Source organism: Ochotona curzoniae, unplaced genomic scaffold (assembly GCF_017591425.1).
Source record: "Ochotona curzoniae isolate NIBS_2020 unplaced genomic scaffold, NIBS_Ocur_1.0 scaffold_2587, whole genome shotgun sequence".
NCBI classification, from domain to species: domain Eukaryota; kingdom Metazoa; phylum Chordata; class Mammalia; order Lagomorpha; family Ochotonidae; genus Ochotona; species Ochotona curzoniae.
This window is the reverse complement of record NW_024467096.1, coordinates 2,376,881-2,399,911: the sequence shown is the minus strand read 5'-3', so window position 1 is coordinate 2,399,911 and position 23,031 is coordinate 2,376,881. Positions and strand designations below refer to the sequence as shown.

Genomic DNA, 23,031 nt, shown 5'->3' with positions numbered 1-23,031 from the left:
TTCTTGAAAGCCAGGCACCACAAGCAAAAGATTTATTGAGCGATAACATTATCTGGCATCCGCTGTGGTTGTTTGTAAATACTATGAGAACTGAACTTGATTCTAAGTGACAGGAAAAGCCACACTTGGCTATGCTGCAGGGACCACTCAGCAACCCTGAACCCATCGGCTGGAAAATTGCTTCTATCATCCCGGGGGCATCAAAGCCATCTCTGACACCTTATTAGGCCAAAGAGAGACAGTAGGCCTCTTAATTTTGATGGTGACACAACTGAAGTGGATTAAAACTGATATGTAATAATTCTAGATGGTTCTCTTTTGAAAATTAATTAGAAGCAGAGCCCTTGTTCTAACACCTGGTGATCGCACTTTCCCCTGATGGAAACACTGCGTGGAGGAGAGTAAAGAACGGTCTTCTGCCTTCATTAGTATCACTCTCCTTCATATGACTAACCCAATTTCTGCCAAGATTAGTAATGTTAAAAACCTATTGTACTTGGTAAGCAATACAGTTGGTTGAAGTGAGCGCCCAGAACTTGTCCAAAACCTAGGTATGATTCTGTTTCGTTGCTTTGAAAACTCTGAGTATTTATCTCCAGTCTAGGAAGTTAGTATGGTTATCACTTCAGTTACAAGCCTACCAGAAAATTTCCTAGACACAACTTGGCCCCTGAAAGTATCAGTTTACAGAACATTTCATAGGTTGGGTGACCTTTTCTTCTCATTTATCCCTAAGGCTTTTATTTTTTATTTTTAGCCCAGATCAGCTCAAGATCTACCCAGTATTTGGCAGTGGTGGATGGGCCCATAATCCCAAGCTTGAGTCCACCTGGTCACAGCCAAGCAGCCTGGGGAGCAAAAACCCTGAGCCTCCAGCCCAGACCAGTTCGAGATCCACTCACAGCATGGCCGCAGTAGATGGAGCTAAAATCTCAAAGCCTCAGGGCTGGTCCAACCTGAGTTTCCCGGCCACACCCATGCAGCTGGGGGAGCAAAAATTCTGAGCCTCCCTATCCCTAACGCTTTAAATGAACTACAGACATGTCCCTGACATTAACTTGTACCCTGGGTCGGGGAACCTCCAGCCTGTGGCGGTGTGCCTAGAGAATGGAGGGCATGGAGCATGCCATGCCACATACCTGGTCCTGTGCATTCCTTCTGTCTGTACCCTTCTAATTCCCATTGCCAATAAGCCAGCACACTGGAACAGGAAAGTAACAGACCGTAGCTTCTCCATGCAAACCTGCACATTGGAGCAGCCGCTGTTCTGTAGTGGACAGAGCTGCATTCACACAACCACTGGGTGCCCACTCAGAGTAACTCATTCAGACATATTGGGTGTGAAGGTGCACTGGCCTCCCAGAAACACTGCTGAAGTTGCTTTCTTTCACTGGCATGTGGCAATTCACATGGTCTGTCCCAGAGAACATGCTCCACAAACATTCCCTACACACCAGTGCTATAGACCCTCCTCATCATTCATGTCAGTGGAGGGCAAAAAGAAAAAACAAACCAAACCAAATTTCTTACCTGTGTGATAAAATGTGAGAAAAAATAAAAGAACTCCCATGAACATATTACTTAAAAAAGTGACAACTCCACAAGTAATTCCTTCTGGAACTGGGTAGACAGTTTCCACAAAAAGCTCAAAAAATATAGGTGTACTGCTATTCAGGAACACTCCCAAGAGAATACAGGAGGCGTACAGTGTCACTAGAATAAAAACACAAACATGTCAGTTACACGGTGGCAGCAGTGGGTCATGGCAGACAGGGCTCCTGGGCATTCTCCTTCCTCAGTACCAACCCTAGACTGGCATCTCTCGTTAAAGGAGGTTGGCAAGGTTGGACAAAGCATTCTCTTTGTAGATATGAAAAGCTTTTATTGCTGAATGACTGTTTATCTGCTTTAGCTTCCTAGTGGATGATTCCCAAACACAGCAATGAATATATCACTAAAATGTAACTACAAGGATTCTTTCCCTCTCTGGTCACTCTCCAGGCAGAGAGATTAAGATAAAATATAGTAACTTGATTCAACATCGTCTCATTATGTAACTGTAAGAAGAACTTACAATCTGAGGATAAATTTAAGAAACATTATATGTTACTGGCAAGTCCATATTTCAACAGACCGATCAATCACAGCTCTCAAGTACAAAACATACAGAACAAACATTTATTCAGTATTTATCTTGCAGAGAAACACTTTACGACAGAATAACTTCTCAATTTCAGAATAAACTTGTCTCAATAGTTATTCTTAAACTAAGCTAAGAAAAAATTTTAAGCTTTATTTATTTTTATTGGAAAGTCAGATATGCAGAGAGGAAGATCTTCTGTCCCCTGGTTCATTCTCCAATTGGCCATAATGGCCAGAGCTAAGCCAATCCAAAGTCAGGAGCCAGGAGCTTCTTCTGGTTTTCCCACACTTGTGCAGGGTCCCAAGGCTTTGGGCTGCACCCCACTGCGTTCCTAGGCCACAAGCAAAGAGAGCTGGATGGGGCGTGGGGTAGCTAGGACATGAACCAGTGCCAAAATGGAATCCTGGTGCGTGCAAGGCAAGGACTTCAGCCACTAGGCTATCGCGCTGGGTCCAGTGAAATTTTTTAAGACAAAAAAAGTTCACCTAGAAAAATCTAGAATCTAATAGTGTTTGGGTTACCAAATTATCTCATAAAAAGCCTATTCAGGCTACTCTGAAGTGACATCTGTAGAGTAAGGATGTTATTCTAACAATAATATTTAGGGAAATGCCTTCTACTCTAATAATTTTTTCTCTGCTACATTACGCCAATGAACCTTTGTCAATTTTAATTTGAAGGAAAACCAGAACTAATAGAGGGAAAATATGACACTACATGCATAAATTTAAAACATATCTTAAAAAATAGGAAAGGTCTTTCAAAAAGCTGATGGAAAATGCATATTATGAAAAACCATGCGTAGAATCAAAGCTTCTTTTGTTCCAAAATAAACTTATTTTTAATTCTATTTCCATACATATATCAACCCACTTAATAATGAACAGAATTTCTTCTAAGTTTAAAGTTACAAAGAAAGTGACATGTTCAATAAAATTATTTGTGAAGTAAAACAGGTTTCTGTACATGAGCTGTAGGAAGTAAAGAAGTCACACTCAATCTGGGATCTGTTAGTTAAAGAGTCACGGAACTTATCAAATCACCAGATGCTACCACACCTGGGAATGGTTGTGAACAGTCAATGCCATTGTCAAGGGGTTAAAAAGCAACAGTATTCAATAGTATTCACCGGTTTCTAAATTCTCTAATTAATTGCCATTTCTTCCCCATCCTCCAATTCTATTAGGCCTTTCAGGATTGTAAAATATTTCATATATTCTAATAATGCAAACAGTTGGTTAAGTAGTCTGTTTTTCTCCCTTTAGATAGCAGACAGGCATGAAAACAGAGAACATGAGAACAAATTAGTGAGTAAAGAGCATCATTCTGGCTAATGAATGCAGGGACCAAATTATTCCCAGAATTACATGGGAAGCCTCTGATGGTTACAACAAATAGTACTCAAGTATGACATTATTTTCAAGAGGTTCTTAAAAATAAAACGTGTCCTAAGCTTCAGCTCACTGGATATTCACTAGAAAGGAATCACATAAATCAAAAAATTCTACTTAGACATGACTCATGAGTGATACCGTGGGAAATCCACAGATGGACTATCACTGGTAGCTTTCATGGAGTAATCCATTTAGTCACAGCAGAGAAAGTGACTGACCCACTTAGGGAAATTAAAACAAGACAGTGCTAAAATAAACAATAGGAAGAGTCAGCCTCTCAAGGAGCAGCAGGTGCTACTCCTAAGACTCACAGACGGCTGATGCACACGTGTTTTTAGGGAATATGGTCAGAAATAAACTTTTCAACACTTTCATTTCTGAAGATACTTCTATGTAAAATTGGCAACTCAGGCCAACAAAACAATAATCAACTAAAAAGAATCACAATCCATATGTAACAGAATATTTGTGTATGTAGCCAAAGAAAAGTGAAAATGACAATGATTAACTGAATTGGAACCACTGATACAGGGACTTGAAAAGAGAGGTCCAGCTTGACTGATTTTTCCCAGGCGCAGCAGAGACGAGGGTTGTGCTGAAGAGCAGTGCCTGGTGGAGCGGGGCCTTGAACACCCTGAGGAGCAGGCAATGCCCCCGGTTTACTTCACACCAGGAGAGCTGCAGATTGTGGTTTCCAGTATATCAATTCTGGGAAGGACTTGCAAGAAGGGACCGAAACAACTCAAGTGGGGCAGAGAAGACTTCTATTGTGGCGAAACACTGTTGGGAAACAGTTCATCTCCTACAGGCTAAAATAAATTACATACATGCTCTTTGACCCAGCAATTCTGATATATGGAGGACACTCATTGAAGTTCAAGATGTTCACTAATTGGGAGTTGACAGATTAAAAAAAAATACATAAACCATTCTTCAAAAGTGGTGTATTATGCAGCGATAAAATGAAGCATAGGTGGGTATTTGACCTAGTGGTTAACTGTTGATGAAAACACCCATGCCTGCGCTGGAGTATCCAGTTGAATATATTGTTTCTGGCTCCTAAATCCAGCCCCCTGCCTGTGCACAACCAGGGAAGCAGCAGGTGATGGCTTAATTAACTGGGTTCCTACCTCCCACGTGGGAGAGCTGAACTAAGTTCTCAGCCCTCAGCTCTGGCCCTTGCCCCTTGCATCTGGAGAGTGAACCAGTGCATGGGTATGCTCTGTCTCTGCCCAGTGAATAAATTTTAAAATAATTAAATAATGTGTAGCTCTGTGCTACTATTAGTGACATTAAGACATGTTTTAAAAAGTTAGTTGCTATAAAATGTGACACACTAAAAATAAAGGACACAAACACCTGTTTGTAAATGTTCTCAATTGTCTGAGAAAATTCAGAAAAATTGAGGAAAATTCAGATAACAAAGGATTAGAAGCTTTTCTCTATACCCATTGCCACTTTTTTGGATTTGCTTTTTTTTTTTTTTTTTTACTATGTTGTAGCTTTCATAATTATCAAAATAAAAAGGAAAATTTCAATGGAAATGAATGAATTGAATTCTACTTCACTTGAGTTTGTCAGCTCACAAAGGCAAAGTGGTTATCATTGGGTGAGCTAACATCTGTGCCAGGCAGCCATATAATCCTGCCTCATGCAGGATCTTTTTATCTTCATCTTCTTGCTTTAAAGATTTATTTATTTTTATTGTAAAAGCAGATTTATAGAGAGAAGAACAGAAAGATCTTCTTTCTACTGGTTGACTCCCCAAGTGGTTATGGAGGGTGCAGCTGAGCCAATCTGAAGCCAGGAGGCAGGAGCTTCCTCCGGTTCTCCCATGTGGGTGCAGGGTCCCAAGTGTTTGCTTCTTGTACTACTATATAAGTGATGACCAAGAGGCTATTCTATTTTTACTAGATAGATTGCTGAAATCACTCAGTACAAAAGAAGCCAAGGAATGGTTAAATGAAGTCAGCATGGAGCAAAGGTAGCTGCAGCGGGATGGCTGTAATATATGCTGGGATAGGCAGAAAGTAGAAGCTGATTATCACAAGTCTGAATTTGAATTCTACTTGAATTTTCAGTTTAGAGTCTGATACATCCAGTGGATGAATGTCATCTATTCAAAGGCGGGCAGACAAGATAATTTCCTGTTTGTCAAAGAGGGTTCAAATTACACGATCATGAAATATTTCCATGACTTCCTATAATACTGATACTAAAATTATAATAAACTGCCTTTCAATTAAAAAGTCAAATAGAACAAGAACAATTGAAGTGCTGATGCAGATTTTTTTTTTGAAAAAGCTAATACAAGGCCCCTAACCATAGCCTTGTAGCAAAAGTCCTGGCCTTATATGCCTTGGATCCCATACTGGTGCTGGTTAGCATCCCAGCCGCATCCCTTCCCTTTCAGCTCCTTGTTTGTGGCCTGGGAAAGCAGTTGAGGATGGCCCAATGCCTTGGGACCCTGCACCGGAACAAACTCCTGGCTCCTAGCTTTGGATCAGATCAGCTCTGGCTCTTGGGGCCACTTGGGAAGTAAAACAGCAGATGGACCATCTTTCTCTGTCTCTCCTTCTCTCTGCAAATCTGACTTTCCAATAAAAATAAACAATTTGTTTTTTAAAAAAAAACATACAATTTCATAGACCCACAATTTAAATTGCATAAATAAGTAAATGTGCTGTATAGGACGAAATACAATTGCAACGGATGAATTTGAAGCACACAAATTGGATCATAACCCTGACAATATTCCTCCTCATTTCAGTTCCCATGATGAACCAAATCACTGATTATAGAAAAAAAAACTACTTAGGAATACATTTTTGTTAACTAAAATACTCAAGTCTTATGTGACCAGTAATTTTAAAACAAATGCTGAACCTCACATCAGAACTACTCAACAGATAATGAAATTCTTCAAGACATCATCAGATAAGAACTTCATAATCTTAGAGTTTCATAATGTTTTAATATTTTCAAAACAGCATTCACATACATTTCAGTACCTGATCATCTAACCAACTGTTTCAGGCAGCTTACATACTCTTCAGCAAAAGTGAGCGAAGTTCTCAGAGCAAAACAACTTATTTAGAAACAGTGTAAATCAGCAGTGTTAAAAAATACATATAATTAATGCCTATAGACCCCAGATGCTTTTCTATCAAGCCATTTTATCAGGCTGAAAAAAAATAAAAACAAGCTGAAGACAAGGCTTGGTATTTAAAATTTGATAATACTGACATAAAAGACATGCTTACCAAATCCGTATTCAACACAAAAAGTTGGAAGTGTTTCTACACAAGACAGATGACAGAATCAAAAATAGAGAGCACTAAAAGGTTACCAACAGAAAGATGAATTTTAATCAGGACAAATAAGATGAGTCCCAAATGACTGTAGTAATGTAGAGGGAACATGTGGCTGTAGCTGTTTTTTAGGATGACTGAGCTGCTCTGCCAGGGCATTAAGGGGTCACACTCCACCCTCAAATCACTGCTGCTCTCTGGGAAGACACCAGGCACCTGGTGGCCGGCGGCATTCACATGCCCAGTGGCAGGGAGGTAATTATGCTACGCTCTAAAAGAAAGGATGTTTCTCATTAGGAGAAGTGTTAGCTCTCCGCACTTTAGGTGCTGAGTGCAACAGGAAAAGTGTGGTGAGCTCCAGCAATCTGGTAGAAGGAAGACACCAGTGTGCCAGAGCAAGGCTAGAAGACAGGGCAGAGTCAGGACAGAACAGCTAATATTTTCTCTTGTGGGAAATATTCAAGTTCAATAAGATGGACACATATCTGTGATATGGGAAAGATCCATATACTGAGTGATAAATTATATAAAATGATGACTAGTGGTCATTTAAATAGATCGACAATGACGTTATTAAGGACATGCAGTTAGGAGAGTTTAGTCAAGCTATTAACAAAAGTCTTGTAGCTGCCTCTAGGTAGATAAAGATAATAAAGAATCTGCTTACAGTTCTATTAAAAAAAAAAAAAGTGAGCATTTGACACAGCTGTTAAGATGCAGCTTGGGGATACTGGCATTCCAATGTCAGAGTGCCTAGGTTAAATTCTGGTCCCAACCCCAATTCTAGCTTTCTGCTACTGTCTACCTGGCAGGCAACAGGCAATGGACTAAGTATTTAGGTCCACATTATCCACATAGGAGACCTGGACGTGTCTCTCTAGTTCTCGCTTTAGCCAGGCCTAGCCAGGCCCAGCTCTGTAGAATTTGAGAAGACCTCTCTGTCTCTTGGCCTTTCAAAAAAAAAAAAAAAATGAAATAACCTAATAGTTTTGATGTTTTTATTTCAGTTTGGTTGCTTCCAAATAATCTCTATTCTCTGGTAGAATTCCTCACATGCTCATGAAGTATATGATGGCATCATTTTTCCCAAGAGACTTCTGTGTTTCGTTTTTGCCACGCATGTGTTGGTTATTCAGTGGCGCATTATTTTTTTCAGGGTGATATAATTTGTTGTTGATGTTGTTGATGTTGTTGTTGATGTGGCTGTTATGAAATGATGTCAGTCTGAAAAACAGTAATATTATTTCAACCCCAAACAGCCTGTATCTCATGCAATAAGATATTGTGAAGTAACCAATGAACCAACAATCGATATGAGTCAGACTGCTTCTGATCTACATCAAAGAATTGTAAAACCTAATATACTTGTAAGGCCCTATGCTACTAGGAAATGAGGAGGGAGAGCAGAGAACTCTTACATCACGTTAGAAGGTGTGAGGAAGATGGGAAGTATAACCTATCAGGATCATAACTGGTAACTCATAGACAACAGACTCGAATCAGCATTAGAAAGTAGCAAAACTACAAAGGTATATGGGGGGAATCAGGAGCAATCCTAACAACCTCTTAACAGGAGGTCATTTGCACAGAGCAGGGGGGGACCCCAGCGTGGAGCAGGCAGACAGGAGGAGGCTTGTATCCCAATGCTGAACACTCCCAGATCCTCACCAAGGACTATCAGTTCGAGCTCCGAGGACTACATCCCAACCGTCTAGAAGCCCATGGGGAATTGGAATGCCTTCAGAGGCCGAGAACTCTGAGGTCACCCACCTCTATTTGGATCTACCACATGGGATGGAAGAAGCCCAAATCCTGCCTTGCAGGATCCAAGGTCATCGGAACGACAACCAGGAGCACTGCACAGTCCACAGAAACAGAACAGCAAACTTCCTTCGGGACTAGGGAGAGGAGCTTTCTCTGGTTCTTGCCTGGTTCCGACTTTGGGACCCACCCTCTCTCGTAATGACCATCAGGATCGCTCCAGAAACCCCTCAAAACAAACTAACAAACAAATAAACAAAAAAACTAGAATAGATAGACAGAGAACAGCAAGGAAAGCTTAGAAACAAGAAACGGGCAGTGGGGATGCACTTATAACTCACTGGGTGGGACATAAAGATTAGTTACTCCTCACTAGGGTATTGAAGATTTCTCTGTACACCCCTCAGAAAATTGTTCACCTAAACTGTTGACATATGTCTTGTTAGAGTTATAGAGTTAGACTACCCGAAAAACAGCCAGGTTCTGCACTCAGGCTTCAACGCTATAAACTGCTAAACACTAAAATTAAAATAGACATGAGACAGCTGAATAGTAATCTATAGCCATTTTAAGGTGTATAGAACCCAGTTGTATATAAACTAATAATTGTAATGTCAATGTAGAAGTCATAGGATGTGGTTCAGAACTTGCATTCTTTTTTTTCTCTCTTTTAACATGCTGGTTACTCAATACCATGTCAACTAATTCCATTACGTTATAAATTGTTACTGATGTAATGTCAGGGTTTTTAATTGGGATAATACTCTGTCGGCTCTACCTTCAGACCAGAGATGGTCTCCCCAAGAAACCGTTGAACTTATCTGGACAATAAGATGCTGGACTCTATGCTTTGTAGATGCTTACAATGAAAGAATTTCAACTGAATTTGAACTGTGGTAATGCAACAAGGTGGAGGAATCCACCATGGGGGCGGGGGGGCGGGTTTTGGGGAGGGGAGGGGGGAATCCCAGTGCCTATAAAACTGTGTCACATAATGCAATGTAATCAATTAAAAAAAAAAAAGAAAAGAAAAGAAACTACTGTGCCAGGCTGGAGCCAGAAGCAGTTTCATCTGATTTTCTATGTGGATGGTAGGGGGGTTCAAATACCTGGGCCATCTTCTGCTACTTTTTGCAAACCAGTGGCAGGTAGCTGAGTCAGAAGTAGAGCAATTAGAACATGAACCAACATTTAGATGGGATTTCAGTGTTGTAGGTGGTGCTTCATCCATTATGCCACAATGCTGGTTTCCCAACAGTAATGTTTAAAGGATTTGAAACAAGAAAAATTTCCTCAAAGAATAGGTTTACAAGAACAATATACTTTACTGAACAAATATTTTTATTACTGGACAGACTGACAGTATTTTTTAAATTTCATGATGAAATTAGTAATGTTAGCTGGGATTTATTAATTACATTTTTATTCAAATGATTTCATGGGGCCAGCGTAGTGGATTAAGCTGCCACCTACCATTCTAAAGCAGGCACGGACAGGCTGAAGATTTTGTAGAGTGAACCACTAAGAACCCCAGTGAGGAGAGATGGAAATGTGTCCCCTCTCACAGAATGACAAAACAGCATCCCAGGATATTCTCCCCACCTCTGAGGCTCCCAAGGCATCACCAATGGGCCAGTCTCTGCTCCCTGGCACTACTGCAGACTGACAACCAACAAGCAGAGCATGTCCCTTCTCCCGTCTCTTCCCACCTCCAGCTCAGACACATCTCTCTTACTCATCCTTCCCTCTCTGACCCTCTTCATCCCTACCAGAGGCCCAGATGGGTCTGAAATCCCCATCCCCTCATCTCTGTAAAAATCATTAAAAAAATTAACAGCTAAAATATATAGACAAAGGATATTTTAAAAATCTGCCACCTGCAACTCTGGCATCCTATATGAGCAGAGCTTGAAAGTAACTGATATACCTTTGCCTGAGTTATATATCTGCACTATTAAATCATGGAGCTCTGGCCAATCACTTGGTCGGGGCTCCGTCTACAAGAAACAATGATTTCCGCTAGCCGACTTACTGCTCTTCCAGAAGATCCTGCAGAAAAACAGTCCAAGATCTTCCTCAACAGGCGCTTTGAGCACCTTGCGATTTTTACATGATGATTTTTTCACAAACTTCTCTTTTCTCAACCCATGCTATTTTTTTCCTTCTAGAGCAATCAATCATGAACATGAACTGCTCATGAAATTCAGACAAGCAGTTAAGGGCATTTCCTAGCCCTCTATCCTGAAGGCTTAAAATCCTTAGCTTCTTTAATAATGTGCATTTCTGAGATCATGTTTCTCAGTTTTTAAAAATTTTATATTTTATAGGCAAGTCTATGCTTTTATTGCTTTATATGCTGTAAAAACAGGACACAATTATCTTAACAAAGATATCATGCATGAAATTATTACGAGAGTGCTACTGTCCACTTTCTACCCATCACAGGCCTGCCAACACAACTGAGTGTGTTCTCTTTCCCTGAATGCCCTTTGAAGGTACCCTGTGGTCAGCTGACCTTTCCCTCACACTCAGCATTTCTTTCTTTCTGACATCATCGTTCTAGTAACCTTAGGCAAAGTTAGATAAATGACCATTCCCAAGACCACTTCTGCAAAACAGTCAAATTATATTGTCTCACTAAACTCAACGCCAAAGTGCCAACGTTTGTCAAAATGCCATTTTCAAAGTCTGCATCTGCTCAGTGAAAAATGACTGGGCAGGTTGTGATTAGCTGAAAGCCAAACATCTAGTTCTCAGAGAAGGTGAATAACGTCTTTTCAGAATTTTGATCATAGTAATATAAGCTTTAAGACTTTGAAACTCAACGTCATCTCATCATGAGGTTATTTATGTAGTCCACTGTAAAGACTTCCGTCACTGAAGACACAATACAGCTTTAAACACAGCGCTCTTAAGGACCTCAAGCCACACTGCTGCTGGTCCCCAAGAGGGTAGATGTGAGCCAGCACATGGATTTCAAATGTGCTCCTCTGCAACGGAAGGGCTCTGTTGTTCTTTTGTATCAACAGTAATGATAAGCTCAAGATCAGCGGACCACAGAATGAGTGCAACGGAACAGCATTTAACTCTTAGACACTGACAGATTCGTGAGTTGAAGAAAATCAACTCTATTTTAATTTATTATGCCATGATATTATATCATTAAGTTATCATGAATACAGATGCTTCAGGTATCTCTCATGTACAGCCTTCTGGTGTATTAAAAAAAAAGCCATAATGGGAATATTACATATGCCAGGAAAAAGAGTGATACTAGCTTGAAGTAAATGAGTGGTAAGAAAGAAACATGACCTTGCATTGCTGCCTTTAAATACCAGCTTAAAGGTCTCAGTTTGCCTATAAATGAGTTCTGTAGTCAGCTCCCTTTCATGAAACCTCTTTCACTTACAAGGAATTAGGTCAGACTTTTACAAAGGTAATAGGAGTAAGCTGTGATAGATTTATCCCAATTCTCCATTGTTCCATTAAAAGGTGCCCTTTTACCTTCTTACAGCTAGTGCCGAAAGATGAAGAGTGACCCTAGTTGCGGACTATTACTGACTGGAAGTCACATCTGGGGGTTAACACATAACTCTACTCCTTGGGGGTCTGCATGAGGGATTGGGGAGGGAGAAAAGACATAGGTTTGAGTAACTGTTGAGTGATAGCAGGAAAGGAAAAAAGGTTGTAACTCAGAGAAGGAAGATGAACAAATCCAGTTCCTAGCCCAGTGTGCATTATACATTAAGAGCACATTTTTTGGAGTATTTAAGTGACTTTCAAAACTAACTTGCAATTGAAAACAAGAGAAGTCACACAATCTGTCATTGCTCAGATGGCCACATCAAGCCCAACCTTTCAGTTCTGGCCTTAATTTAATTCAGAATTCTTTTTTGTCCAGTGCAATTATTTTCAACAACAGGTTGGGAAAACTGTCTTAAGCAGGGCCAGCTGTATCATTTTTCCCTAAAGATTTAAAAAGATACACAGAGGGTGGGCATTTGGTGTAAGCACTAAGCCACGGCTTGGGATACCTGAATGTCCCATCCAAGGAGCTCTGCTCCTGATCCCATCTTTCCGCAGTGGGCCATGTCTCACAGACTTTGCTGTACTGCCCAGCATCATGTGAGAGATGGACTGAGTGCCTGGTGTGGAAGCAGGCCTGCAGAGCCCTGGCTATTACTGCTATTTGGGGGGAATGAATCAATGGGTAAAAGTAATGGCTATCTCTGTCTCTTAAGACATATAAAATTTTAAAATATGCATAATTTTCAAATATAGTTTCCCTGACTATAGAACTAAAGCATGCTCATTATAAAAATCCACACAAGGAGGGAAGTGATGACTCATTCCTAGTACTTCTAAAACTTAATTTGCTCATGTTAAATGGAAAATACACAAAACTTAGCATACTATCTCATAAGGAGTATTCTACACGAAACTCTAGGAAAATCAATCTGTTTGTTATGTACCCAGGACCATGTTCTTAAAAAAATCTCACAGATGTGTACTTGACAAACAATATCACACACAAAAAATGAGTGTAATGCCATGAATAAGAAGAGCTGTAAACTAAGACTGTTCTACCCAAATGTTGCACAAACTGCTAGAATTATGAAGTTATACCAGAAAAAAAATTCTGACCTAGAAAACTTGCCAAAATGGTTCAAACCCCAGGGTATGACTGCTAGCATACAAACAGTGCACTCTGCCTTCCTCTGGGTCCGATGATTGGTCTGGACAGCAGGGCAGCAGAGCAGTGTGTCCTGAAGAGAGGGCCGGGGGCCGCGAGGGATGGATGGGACAGAGGCTTCTAAGGCTGCTTTGTTCTTAGTACCCTTAGTGTCTCTGCAATGTCCTCATGGTGCCCAAGGCTAAAGTAAATGACAATTCTGTTAATTACATAGTCAGTGTTCAATAACATGTATATACATCCTATCAATTTGATAGACATTTAAAAAGGAATGTTGATGCAATGAAAGAAACACACACAAGTATAATTTTTAAAGATGCACTTATTCAAAAGGCAGAGTGAGGGGATACACACACACACACACACACACACACACACACACACACACACAGATCTTGCATTTGCTGGGTCACTCCCCTCAAATCCACAATGAGTAGGACTAGCACAGGCCTGAAGTCAAGAGCCAGGAGCTCCAATAGGGTCTCCCATGTGGGTCAAGGACATTCCTTGGAGGCATTCCTAGCTGCTTTCCCAGGTGTATTAGCAGGGAGTTGGATTGGACAGAAGTGGAACAGCAGGATGCAGGGTGGATGACACTCACATGGGATGGTGGCATTGCAGGCAGTGGCTTAAGCTACTGCACCAATGCAGGTCCCACAGAATATATTTTTATGTCATTCTCAGACAAAATCTACTTTCTAGTAGGCTGTGTACCCTGCACAGCTTTTTCATATGTAGGAATCAAGTGAATATCACCACCATCTCTTCCTGTCTCCACATTCTTTTGTGTGGAGTATTTACTTTTTAATCACAGCAACTGCTGAAAAATGAACTTTGCAAGCCCAAGACATTGTCAAAGAAAAGGCAGCACAACCTCATGCTAATGCTGAGAACTTCTCTAACCTGGAAGCTGCAGCAGCAGTGTGGGGCAATGCTCAGTGTCCCTCCGACACCTGTTGCTGCAACCCAGGATAGCTGGCTCATAGACAGTGACAGTGGGGCAGGGTAGCCTCATCTCACTTCCCTCTTTATCACTGCAGCAGTGGAAGAATTCCCAAATAAAAGGCTGTCCCAGAAGAGCTGATGCCTTGGATATGTTAACTGTTGGTTTTTACATTCAGAGTATAGAGTCAAACTGGTGTGCCACGTAGTACATAATTATGCCAAGACAACAGGTACCCACCTCATGGGCTCCCGTGGAATGCACAGGCCTTGTGGAGTTACTCTAATAGTCTTAGTTCTGTTCACGCAAATTCCTATTATATTAATCCTACAATCTGCCTCTACAGCATACAATTCTATACTTCAACACATAATCTAAAGGTGACTGAATGCTGCTTGCAAATGAAATTGAAAATAGCTAACTTTATCTTTTACTAAGAGAAAAAAAAAAGACACAATAATAGAGTCCCCCTGATTTGCAGAATAGTCTGTAATGGTAACTTCACTAAGATCCCTTGGCATACAGAGTGATGGCCCTCTCTTCCTCAAAGCTATTTATATCCTGAAAGGGATCTTAGTGAAAGGGATTAGCACTAAGGTAGAATTACAAAGTAGCTACTCAACTGACCTTAAAACCAACAGATGATGACAGTGTGTGTGGGAGAAACCAAAGTAACCACAGGGCCCTTCAAAGTTAAAGAGGAAGGTGGAATGGGGAAGGCAGAACAGGAGAGGCCACAGGGAGCTGTACCAATGGGAGAATGCTGCTGACGCCATAGGGGAAGAGCCACCATCGCTGGCTTTGAGGGTGGTGCATGAGGGCTCTAAGCCAAGGACTGTGGCCCTTTGCAAGCTGAAAAGGCAAGTGAACAGATTCTGCCCCAGAGTCTGGCCACTTTTATTCTAGCCCATTGAGATCCATATCATATCTCCTTCTAACTTACAGAAATACAGTAACTTTGTGCTAATTGAACCCACTACATTTGTGGAATTGATTACAGCAGCAGTAAGAGCTAACACAGACCTTGGGTTGATATTAACAATGAAAACCACAACACGTACAAATATTCCAGATCAAAGTACATGAGTTAAGTAAGTTGGATACCATATACTTTCCACAAGTTTTTTGCTAAGTTTTATTTTTAAATAAAGATACAGGTGCTTAATTCAGAAATTTTATTCAAGTGTACTTTAAACACCATGGGTTGGTTGCTGGCTGTCAATTTCCCTCACTGCTTAATAATGATGTAATAATGATAAAGAACAAAAATTTTTGAATTATAATAACAGGGTATTTTAAAAATTCATAGAGAAGTAGAAATAAAAGATAAACTTATTTTGGTGCAATTAAAAAAAAAATCTACACATAGTTTTTTGATCATATGTGTTTCCCACAAACTTTTAAATATCTTCCTAAAAGAACATAAGCTTTTTCATGCTGTAAACTTTAGGCTAAAGTGTATGTTTTGTATCCTTATTTTTAAAAAAGCCTCTCAATCAAAATGTTTATAGTAATTTTTTGGACTTCTTTTAGATAGGAGGATGGTCTGGTGGTGGGACAAGGGCAATCTTCAGTCAATCTAATTATTAGTTACTAGTGTGTGCACCAGGAAATCATGGTGTGTGTTCTTCCTTGAGCTGAAAACATTCCAAGTTTAAAATAGCCTGTACTTACCTGTGGTTAAAGGCAGGTGTGTGATGCTGTTCAGACACGTCAGAGTGAACCACGTGGAAGACAGTGTAGCCCCAGAAAACAGGAGGAGAAGAATCAGCTTCAGCATGCCACGGATAAAGTCTGCAAACCTGAAAAGAAACAATATTCTACACATTCTGGGCAGAGGTTCCAAATGTTATTTAAATGAGTAACATACTTTTATGAAGGGTACTTTTTGTTTTTAAGCTGGTGTTTTGTTGTGTGTGCAGTAATTTTCTCTTTTCCCTTACAAAACCCACAAAATGCCATCACTGTTGAGGCTCTGTAACTCACAGGATGGATCTGAGTTTTTAAGAACCACTTTTATTTTCCTATGCTTTTTGAATATTCAATAATGACACATATCATCACACCTTAGAAAACAGGCTACTTTATTGAGATAAACTCACAAAGATGGCTTTCCCAAAAAACCAGACTCAGAAAACGTATACAATTGCCTATAACAGGGGCTCTGAAGTCTTCTACAGGGAGAACTTCCAAAAAATCAAGGAAAGTGGAATGAAAAGATACATTTATTTTGGTGCTAAAAAAAAACCCGGCCTTTGACATTAATGCAGCTTTTTATAATAGGTGTTTCCATAAACCTTCTGAGAACCTTAGATAGGCATGGATTTCAAAATTCTGTGCAGCAAGACACACGTGCTTTTCCTTGTTTCCCACAGGCTTGGCGAGGCTCTGCACACGTGCACAGGTGCCTGTTTCTGCTCTTCCTTGGCTGATTCTAGTCCAGCGGGACAGTGTGCTGGCTTCTCATGTGTGCTGGCTTCCACAGCCATGCACACACAGCCTTGGAACTCATCCTGGCTGCCTGGACAGTGGCACTCCCAGCCCTACTGGACTCATGTTTGTTCCTCGGCTCATCAGCTGCCGGCTCAGCAAGGCCTGCTCGCCCCCAGTACCTCTCACACTCTGTTTTGTGTCTTCACACCACTGCTCATCTACTGGCAGTTTTTTTGGTGTTACCTTTGTCTTTTCTATCAGACTGAGAGCAAAAACACAGCATCTGGAGAAGTGAATACTAGTCTACAGAGCATGTATGGCATTTTCAATGCGCAAAATTGCTGGCTTTTAGGAAACTAAAGGGTATCTACGTGAGATGGTTTGTCTGATAGTTCTGCCAATTTGCCACTGCTTTTCCTCACCTGCAGCTAACTTGACCAACCCTCTTGTGCTTTTATATATTTACTGTTTCTTCAGAATTATTACAGAAAAATCAATCTTACCACAAATAAAACACTTACCATGTCATCTTTACTCAATTTTTAAAAAACAATTTTAACTTTTGCTGTCATTATGTGGCTGTCCTTCTAATACTCTCCTTTGCTTTATATCTGTTTAACATGACATGGTTTATCAAGTTTCCTAAGATTTCCTAGACTAAAATGACTTCCTGTGGTAGGAAAGACAGATGCACTTTGATCCAGTGACCGCTGTCATGTTTATAAGATCACAGCAGAGAATTCTATGTGCTCTAAAAAAATGGCTTGATACAAATATCCCTCAGGAAAATTTAAAAAAAAAAAGACAATACTTTGCTGATTTACCCTTTGAAATATTGCATAAATATGGTCATCAAATAGGTAGAAGACTAAGAGACTGAAACAGCTTTTTGATATAAATCAGAGTTGAACTCTGGGTTTTACATGGGAATAAACTGACCACAGGTGTCCTATATGCTTGGAAACTCAGTGCTTTCAAATGGCCTGACACCATGCAACAATACTGTTAGGAGCAAAGTAGTACCTTGATGAGTGGTCTTTAGCAACATATCCTCAAAAAAAGAAGAGAAATCACCCCACGCATTCATGTCTACAGAGGGAGATTTTGTCCTAAAAATCCTAAAAACAGAGGTATAAGAATAATTTCAAAATTGATTTTAGGCCTAGGAAAGAAATATCTAAAATTGATTTCAGATCCCAGAATAAGGGCAGTAATTTGTAGAACTTCCATTTCAACAAATTAAAAGCAGAAGTGCCCTCGATGTAATTTTCCCCTCTAGTTGTATCTATATTTAGTTAGTGTAGAGAGAAAAAGAGAAAGGAGCATGTGCAATGCCATTTCTCATATATAATGGCCCTCTCTTTGACCTATTTGGTGCTCAGAATAGGATACGATCAATGATGACTCATGTAATTGGCTTGGAGCTTTAATTAGAAGAATTAGGTATTTTTCTTGTCAGAATGTGACAGGTCAATGTAGTTGAGAACCAGTGAACTGATTTCCTACAAACAGCATTTTCCTTATCCTGCTTTTTTAGGCTTAGCTTCTGTTTTTCTAACTTATAAAAAGAACCTGACATAAAGAGATTTAGAAATAATGGTGTCAATTTATTCTTTTATTGTCTCAGAAACTCTATGCCAACTGTACAGTCTAGATATAATATTCAGTGTCAACGTCAATTATGTTTAAGTATTTAAATACTGAGTGATTTACATATCTTATTTGATCTCCCCAAATATGTAATTAGATTCTCTTCTTGCTGGTAAAGTTGATTGCCTAATTTTATTTTTGATTAAACAGGGCAAAATGACTTGGGATGTGAATGAATATTATCTCTTTGGAAACATTAGGAGTAATTTTATAGGCAGTCACGTAGAAGAATGACATTTTCACTTTTTTTTTTTTTTAGAATAAATGAGGCTTTTTTTCTTTTTTAATTCATTCTAAAAATGTATTGTCATAATGAGTTTCAATCAAAGGGAGTTGGATAAAACTGGAGGTTTTTTATAGATTCTTTTCATGAGATGAGGTAACCATAGGAATATACCTGGCAAAAAGACCAGGAATACATATCTGCCAATCAGGAGATAGAGATGCTTTTAAAAATCATTCCATTCTTTTCTGTTCTCGATAACTTACCAGTTTGCCTTTACTATTTTATCACTTTTCTTTGATTCCGTCTGCAGATGTTCTCTCATAATCTGGGGAAAGGAAGCATCATCACACCGGGAGCACACTGCAAGAACACTTTAGGAAGGAGGCTTCCTGTGGCAACAGGCTCTGACTGTCCCCTGCGGACCTTCCTGCAACCTGGACAAGGACCCTTTTCTGGCCTTTGCCTTTTCTACTTCCCCCTGAGTTTTACTGTTTGATTTGGGGGAGCCTGTTTCTCATTTTTGCTTTTTTTCCTCCTCTACTATCTATTCACATGTTTAAAATAAAATAATTCTCACCTTGCCATAGCTATTCCAACAACACAGCCTCCAACTATGGACCAAAATCCAATCCAGCCAGCATCTACCTGTTTAAAAAAAAATAGCAGGTACATTTAATTCAAGATGATCATGTTGCAATTTAGAAGGAATGAAAGAAAATCCTCTATAATTCATGCTAATAATGAATGGCAACAAATCTAGGAAACATTATTCAAGAAGAAAGTGGTTAAAAATAAAAGCATGCAGTGTGTAAATTTACCTGAGTAAATATAAATAATAACCTTGGTTATTTTTTAAAAAGATAGCTAAGTTAGGAAAATCATGTATGTCATTGAACAAGCCCTTTTCAAGCAGAAACGGCATATTAATATTGTACTAGGGAAACTGAAGAAGATGGGAAAAGCACAGCAGCGGATCATGACCCCCTGAAGTTTAAACACAAACCACACGAAACTACTAGGAAACAATCAGGTGCTAAAACAACTGGCAAAAACTTCCAAAGTATTAAGGCATGAGGAAGAGGGAGAGAGGGAGAGGCACAGAGAAAGACAGATGAGGCTGAGCGAGACAGGATAGAACGTGAAGGGAAGTCTGGTTTTCGGCATGTAGCTTGTTCCTTTCTTGACAGAGTGATCCAATGATGGCAGGCAGGGCTTAGACTAGAGGCTGGCATACAAGATGTGCTCAGCTCATGTCAACCACTGGCTGGAGACATGTCTTTATCTAGCTTACCCCTTTCCTGCTTCTCTGGACACACTTTTTAGGACATCGCACAAATGCTGTCTACATTTGTTCATCATTCATCTGAAAGGCAGAAAGATGCAGAGAGGGGGAGAATGGAGAGGTAGGGACAGACAGGTTCACTCTCCAAATGCTTGCTAATAACCAGGGCTGCACCAGCCCAAGGTCAGGAACCCAGAACTGCATCTGGGCCTCCCAAATGGGTGGCAGGAACCCAAGACTTGAACAATCATCTGCTGCTTTCCCAGGCTCATTATCAGGAAGTTGGATTGAAAGCAGAGCAGCCAGGACTTCAACTGGGTACTCTGATATGGTATGTAGGCATCTCAGGTGCTGGCTTAACCCTCTGTGCCATAACACCTGGTCCACATTCATGTTCTTGAACCCTCATGAGGACTTGCTTCTGTTTCAAATTACTCTTACTCTAGGCCATTTACATGTTGGTGGAATGGGGATAATTATGTTTTTCTCAGAGCTAAAGTAAGTTAATAAATGTAAAGTATTCAATACTGTTAATGTTGAAATTCTATCTCCCTAACAGTATTGTTACATATTGTCTCCTCTTTCCCTTTTTGGTGACCCACCACTCTTGTTGCTCACTTTACTTAGTTCATCAGGATTCCTGAAATAGTTCCTTAATAGTCTCCACAGACTTTTCCCCGTATTGCCAGGATAGTTATCCCAAGCATTCCACTTTCCTGCTTAGAAACAGTTACGGGCTCTCTGTAAAGCTACAGGGCAAAGTACAAACCTGACCTGGCACTTGGACTTGTGTTTTTGTTCACTTTTTGAGTCACATTTTTCATTACTTTTGTGATAGGGATTGCCAGCTATCTTCTTCCACCTGAGCAATTAGTCAGATTACATGTGCCTGTTCCTGTCTGGTGCATGTAACTACGTGTGACTAATCCCTGGAGCCAGCAGAAGTGAGATGTGCTGCCTCTAGGTCAAAAGGTGGAAGACTGTATTCCACAGGTTGGCACAGGGCCCCACTCACACATGGATGACAGATGGGGGAATGGAGGAGGTCAATAGCACTCAGTAGGGCTGGGACAGTGTGCTGAGATGCTCTGCAATGAGAGAGGCAGTCCTACAAGACAACTCTTTGCTGTGTGCTGACTGAGAAACCAAACCTGCTTCCACTTGGTGCTCTTGTCACTGTTGGCATGGATGCAGCAGTGTGACCACAACCAGATGGCAGACAGCAGAAAGAGCAAGTGTGACGGAGACATACAGTTCTCTTCCAAGTAACCTGGAATGTATCCTTGAAGCAAGAGATTGGAGGATTCCTCAAGAAAGAGGCTCAGCCCCATCCAAAGGAAACAGGATCCACTGCTGGTTGTTATACAATGGAGTGCCATATCACCCAGTGTGGTAGCCTCTCCCTATTTGCTCCCTAATCTTCTCTCCATGATTTCCTACCATGTAGCTTGGGAGCAGAGACAAGAAGTGGATGGCTTCTAGTATGGTGAAATGGTTATTATTAAATAAACAAGATGTTCTTATTCTAAGACCAGAAAGTAACAAACTAAAATGCAGGGATAATTAGCTATTGGAAAAGAGGCTTTTAATCTTCTTTATAAAGCATGAGGCAAGGATAAAGGATAGTCAGCAAAACTAACATTTTCCCCCATCCCTGCTCTTTTCTCAGCATTATTAGTGACACACAATTAAAAGTGAAATTTATGACTGTTGCAGAAATCAACATCGGTTTTGATTATTCCATGAGGACCCTGCCATTTGCAACGGTGGTATGGGCAAAGCTTTAAATAGTACCTGAACAAGCACATGTAAGCACTATTTGTAAATGAACTAAAATACTACAACCTATAAAGTATAATACTTACTTGGCTGACATGCACTGGTGTTAGAATTAAGTCCAGAACTCCAGACCAGCCAGCAAATACTCCAAATGGTATCGCATAAGCTAAGGCAATCATCAAAAATCTCAAATTGCTGTAAGAGAGAAAACATTTTTAAAATCTAGAATTTGAGTTTTACTCATGAAAAATGTAAATCATTTGGCAACTGAAATTGTTAATAAATTCAACCTCTGGGAACAGGCAGGTGCATGGCGGTAGATTTAGCAGCTGCTTGGAATGCCTGTATCCCACATCAAACTACCTGGATGGGAGTCCCACCTCCATTTCCCACCCAGCTTTCTGCCAATGAGCACGCTGCAGAGCAGCAGATGATGGCTCAACTGCTTGTGTTCCTGCCACTCACGTGGGAGACCTGGCTGGAGTTGCTCACTTCTGTTGTGAGCATTTGGGAAGTGACCCAGCAAAACACATGGAAGATCTTCCTCTGTTTCTCTTTGCCTTTCAAATAAAAAATAGAACTTAAAAAATAATAAATTCAAGCTTCTTTAACTTTTCCATTCTTATAAGAAAACAAAAACCTTCTTGGAGAAAATGATGCTACTGTATGATCTATGAATCAGTGAAGAGTTTAATAAGAGAAAAGAAACTATTTAGAAGAAATTAAATCAAAAACAAAAGTATCAAAACCCACACTTTGCAGCAAAACAGATTGAAAAGATTATTGATCTTATAATTTGCACGAAGGTTGCCTTATATCAGAGAGAAAAGATATTTGTCCTTTTGGGATTGACTTATTTCACTGAGCATAATGGTCTCTAGTTGGGACCATCTGGTTGCAAATGGTATAATTTCATTCTTTTCCATGGAGTAGATATACCACTGTTTCTTTGTCCATTCCTCTTGCTTTAAGTATTATTTGTAGCCCAGGTCTGAAAGAGACATATTCTTTAAGCTTTTCCTTACTGTGGATTAATTTTATTTCATTTTCAAAGACAAAGGAAGCTGACCCAGCTATCCCACTCCTAGGAATATACCCAAAAGAAATTAAAACTACATATGAGAAGGGGATCTGTAATCCTATATTTACAGCAGCACAATCTACAATAGCAAAGAAATGGAAACAAACCAGATGCCCATCCAAAGTAGAGTGGCTAAAGAAACTGTGGTACATCTATTCCATGGAATATTATTCAGTCATTGAAAAGAATGAAATTATACAATTTGCAACCAGATGGTCCCAACTAGAGACCATTATGCTCAGTGAAATAATCACAAAAAGAGAAATACCATATGTTCTCTCTAATATAAGGAATCCATCATCCAAATTGGAATGTATAGTGGTGGAGTAATGGAG

The 23,031-nt window shown here is 40.0% G+C and overlaps 1 protein-coding gene across 2 annotated transcripts in view; it reads right to left on the bottom strand.

Annotated features, from left to right (window-relative positions):
- The window catches only part of SLC49A4 (solute carrier family 49 member 4), an 83,813-nt gene that overhangs the window by 6,404 nt on the left and 54,378 nt on the right, over window positions 1–23,031 (bottom strand). The window contains exons 5-8 of one of the 2 annotated variants that reach the window (XM_041003058.1): window positions 21,702–21,810; window positions 19,132–19,199; window positions 15,920–16,047; window positions 1,531–1,713 (exon numbers count right to left, since the gene is read on the bottom strand). In XM_041003058.1, the coding sequence (XP_040858992.1) occupies window positions 1,531–1,713; window positions 15,920–16,047; window positions 19,132–19,199; window positions 21,702–21,810 (488 nt within the window). Of the gene's footprint in view, window positions 1–1,530; window positions 1,714–12,744; window positions 13,484–15,919; window positions 16,048–19,131; window positions 19,200–21,701; window positions 21,811–23,031 lie in introns of those variants that run through there. The other variant, XM_041003059.1, reaches the window with a different exon arrangement.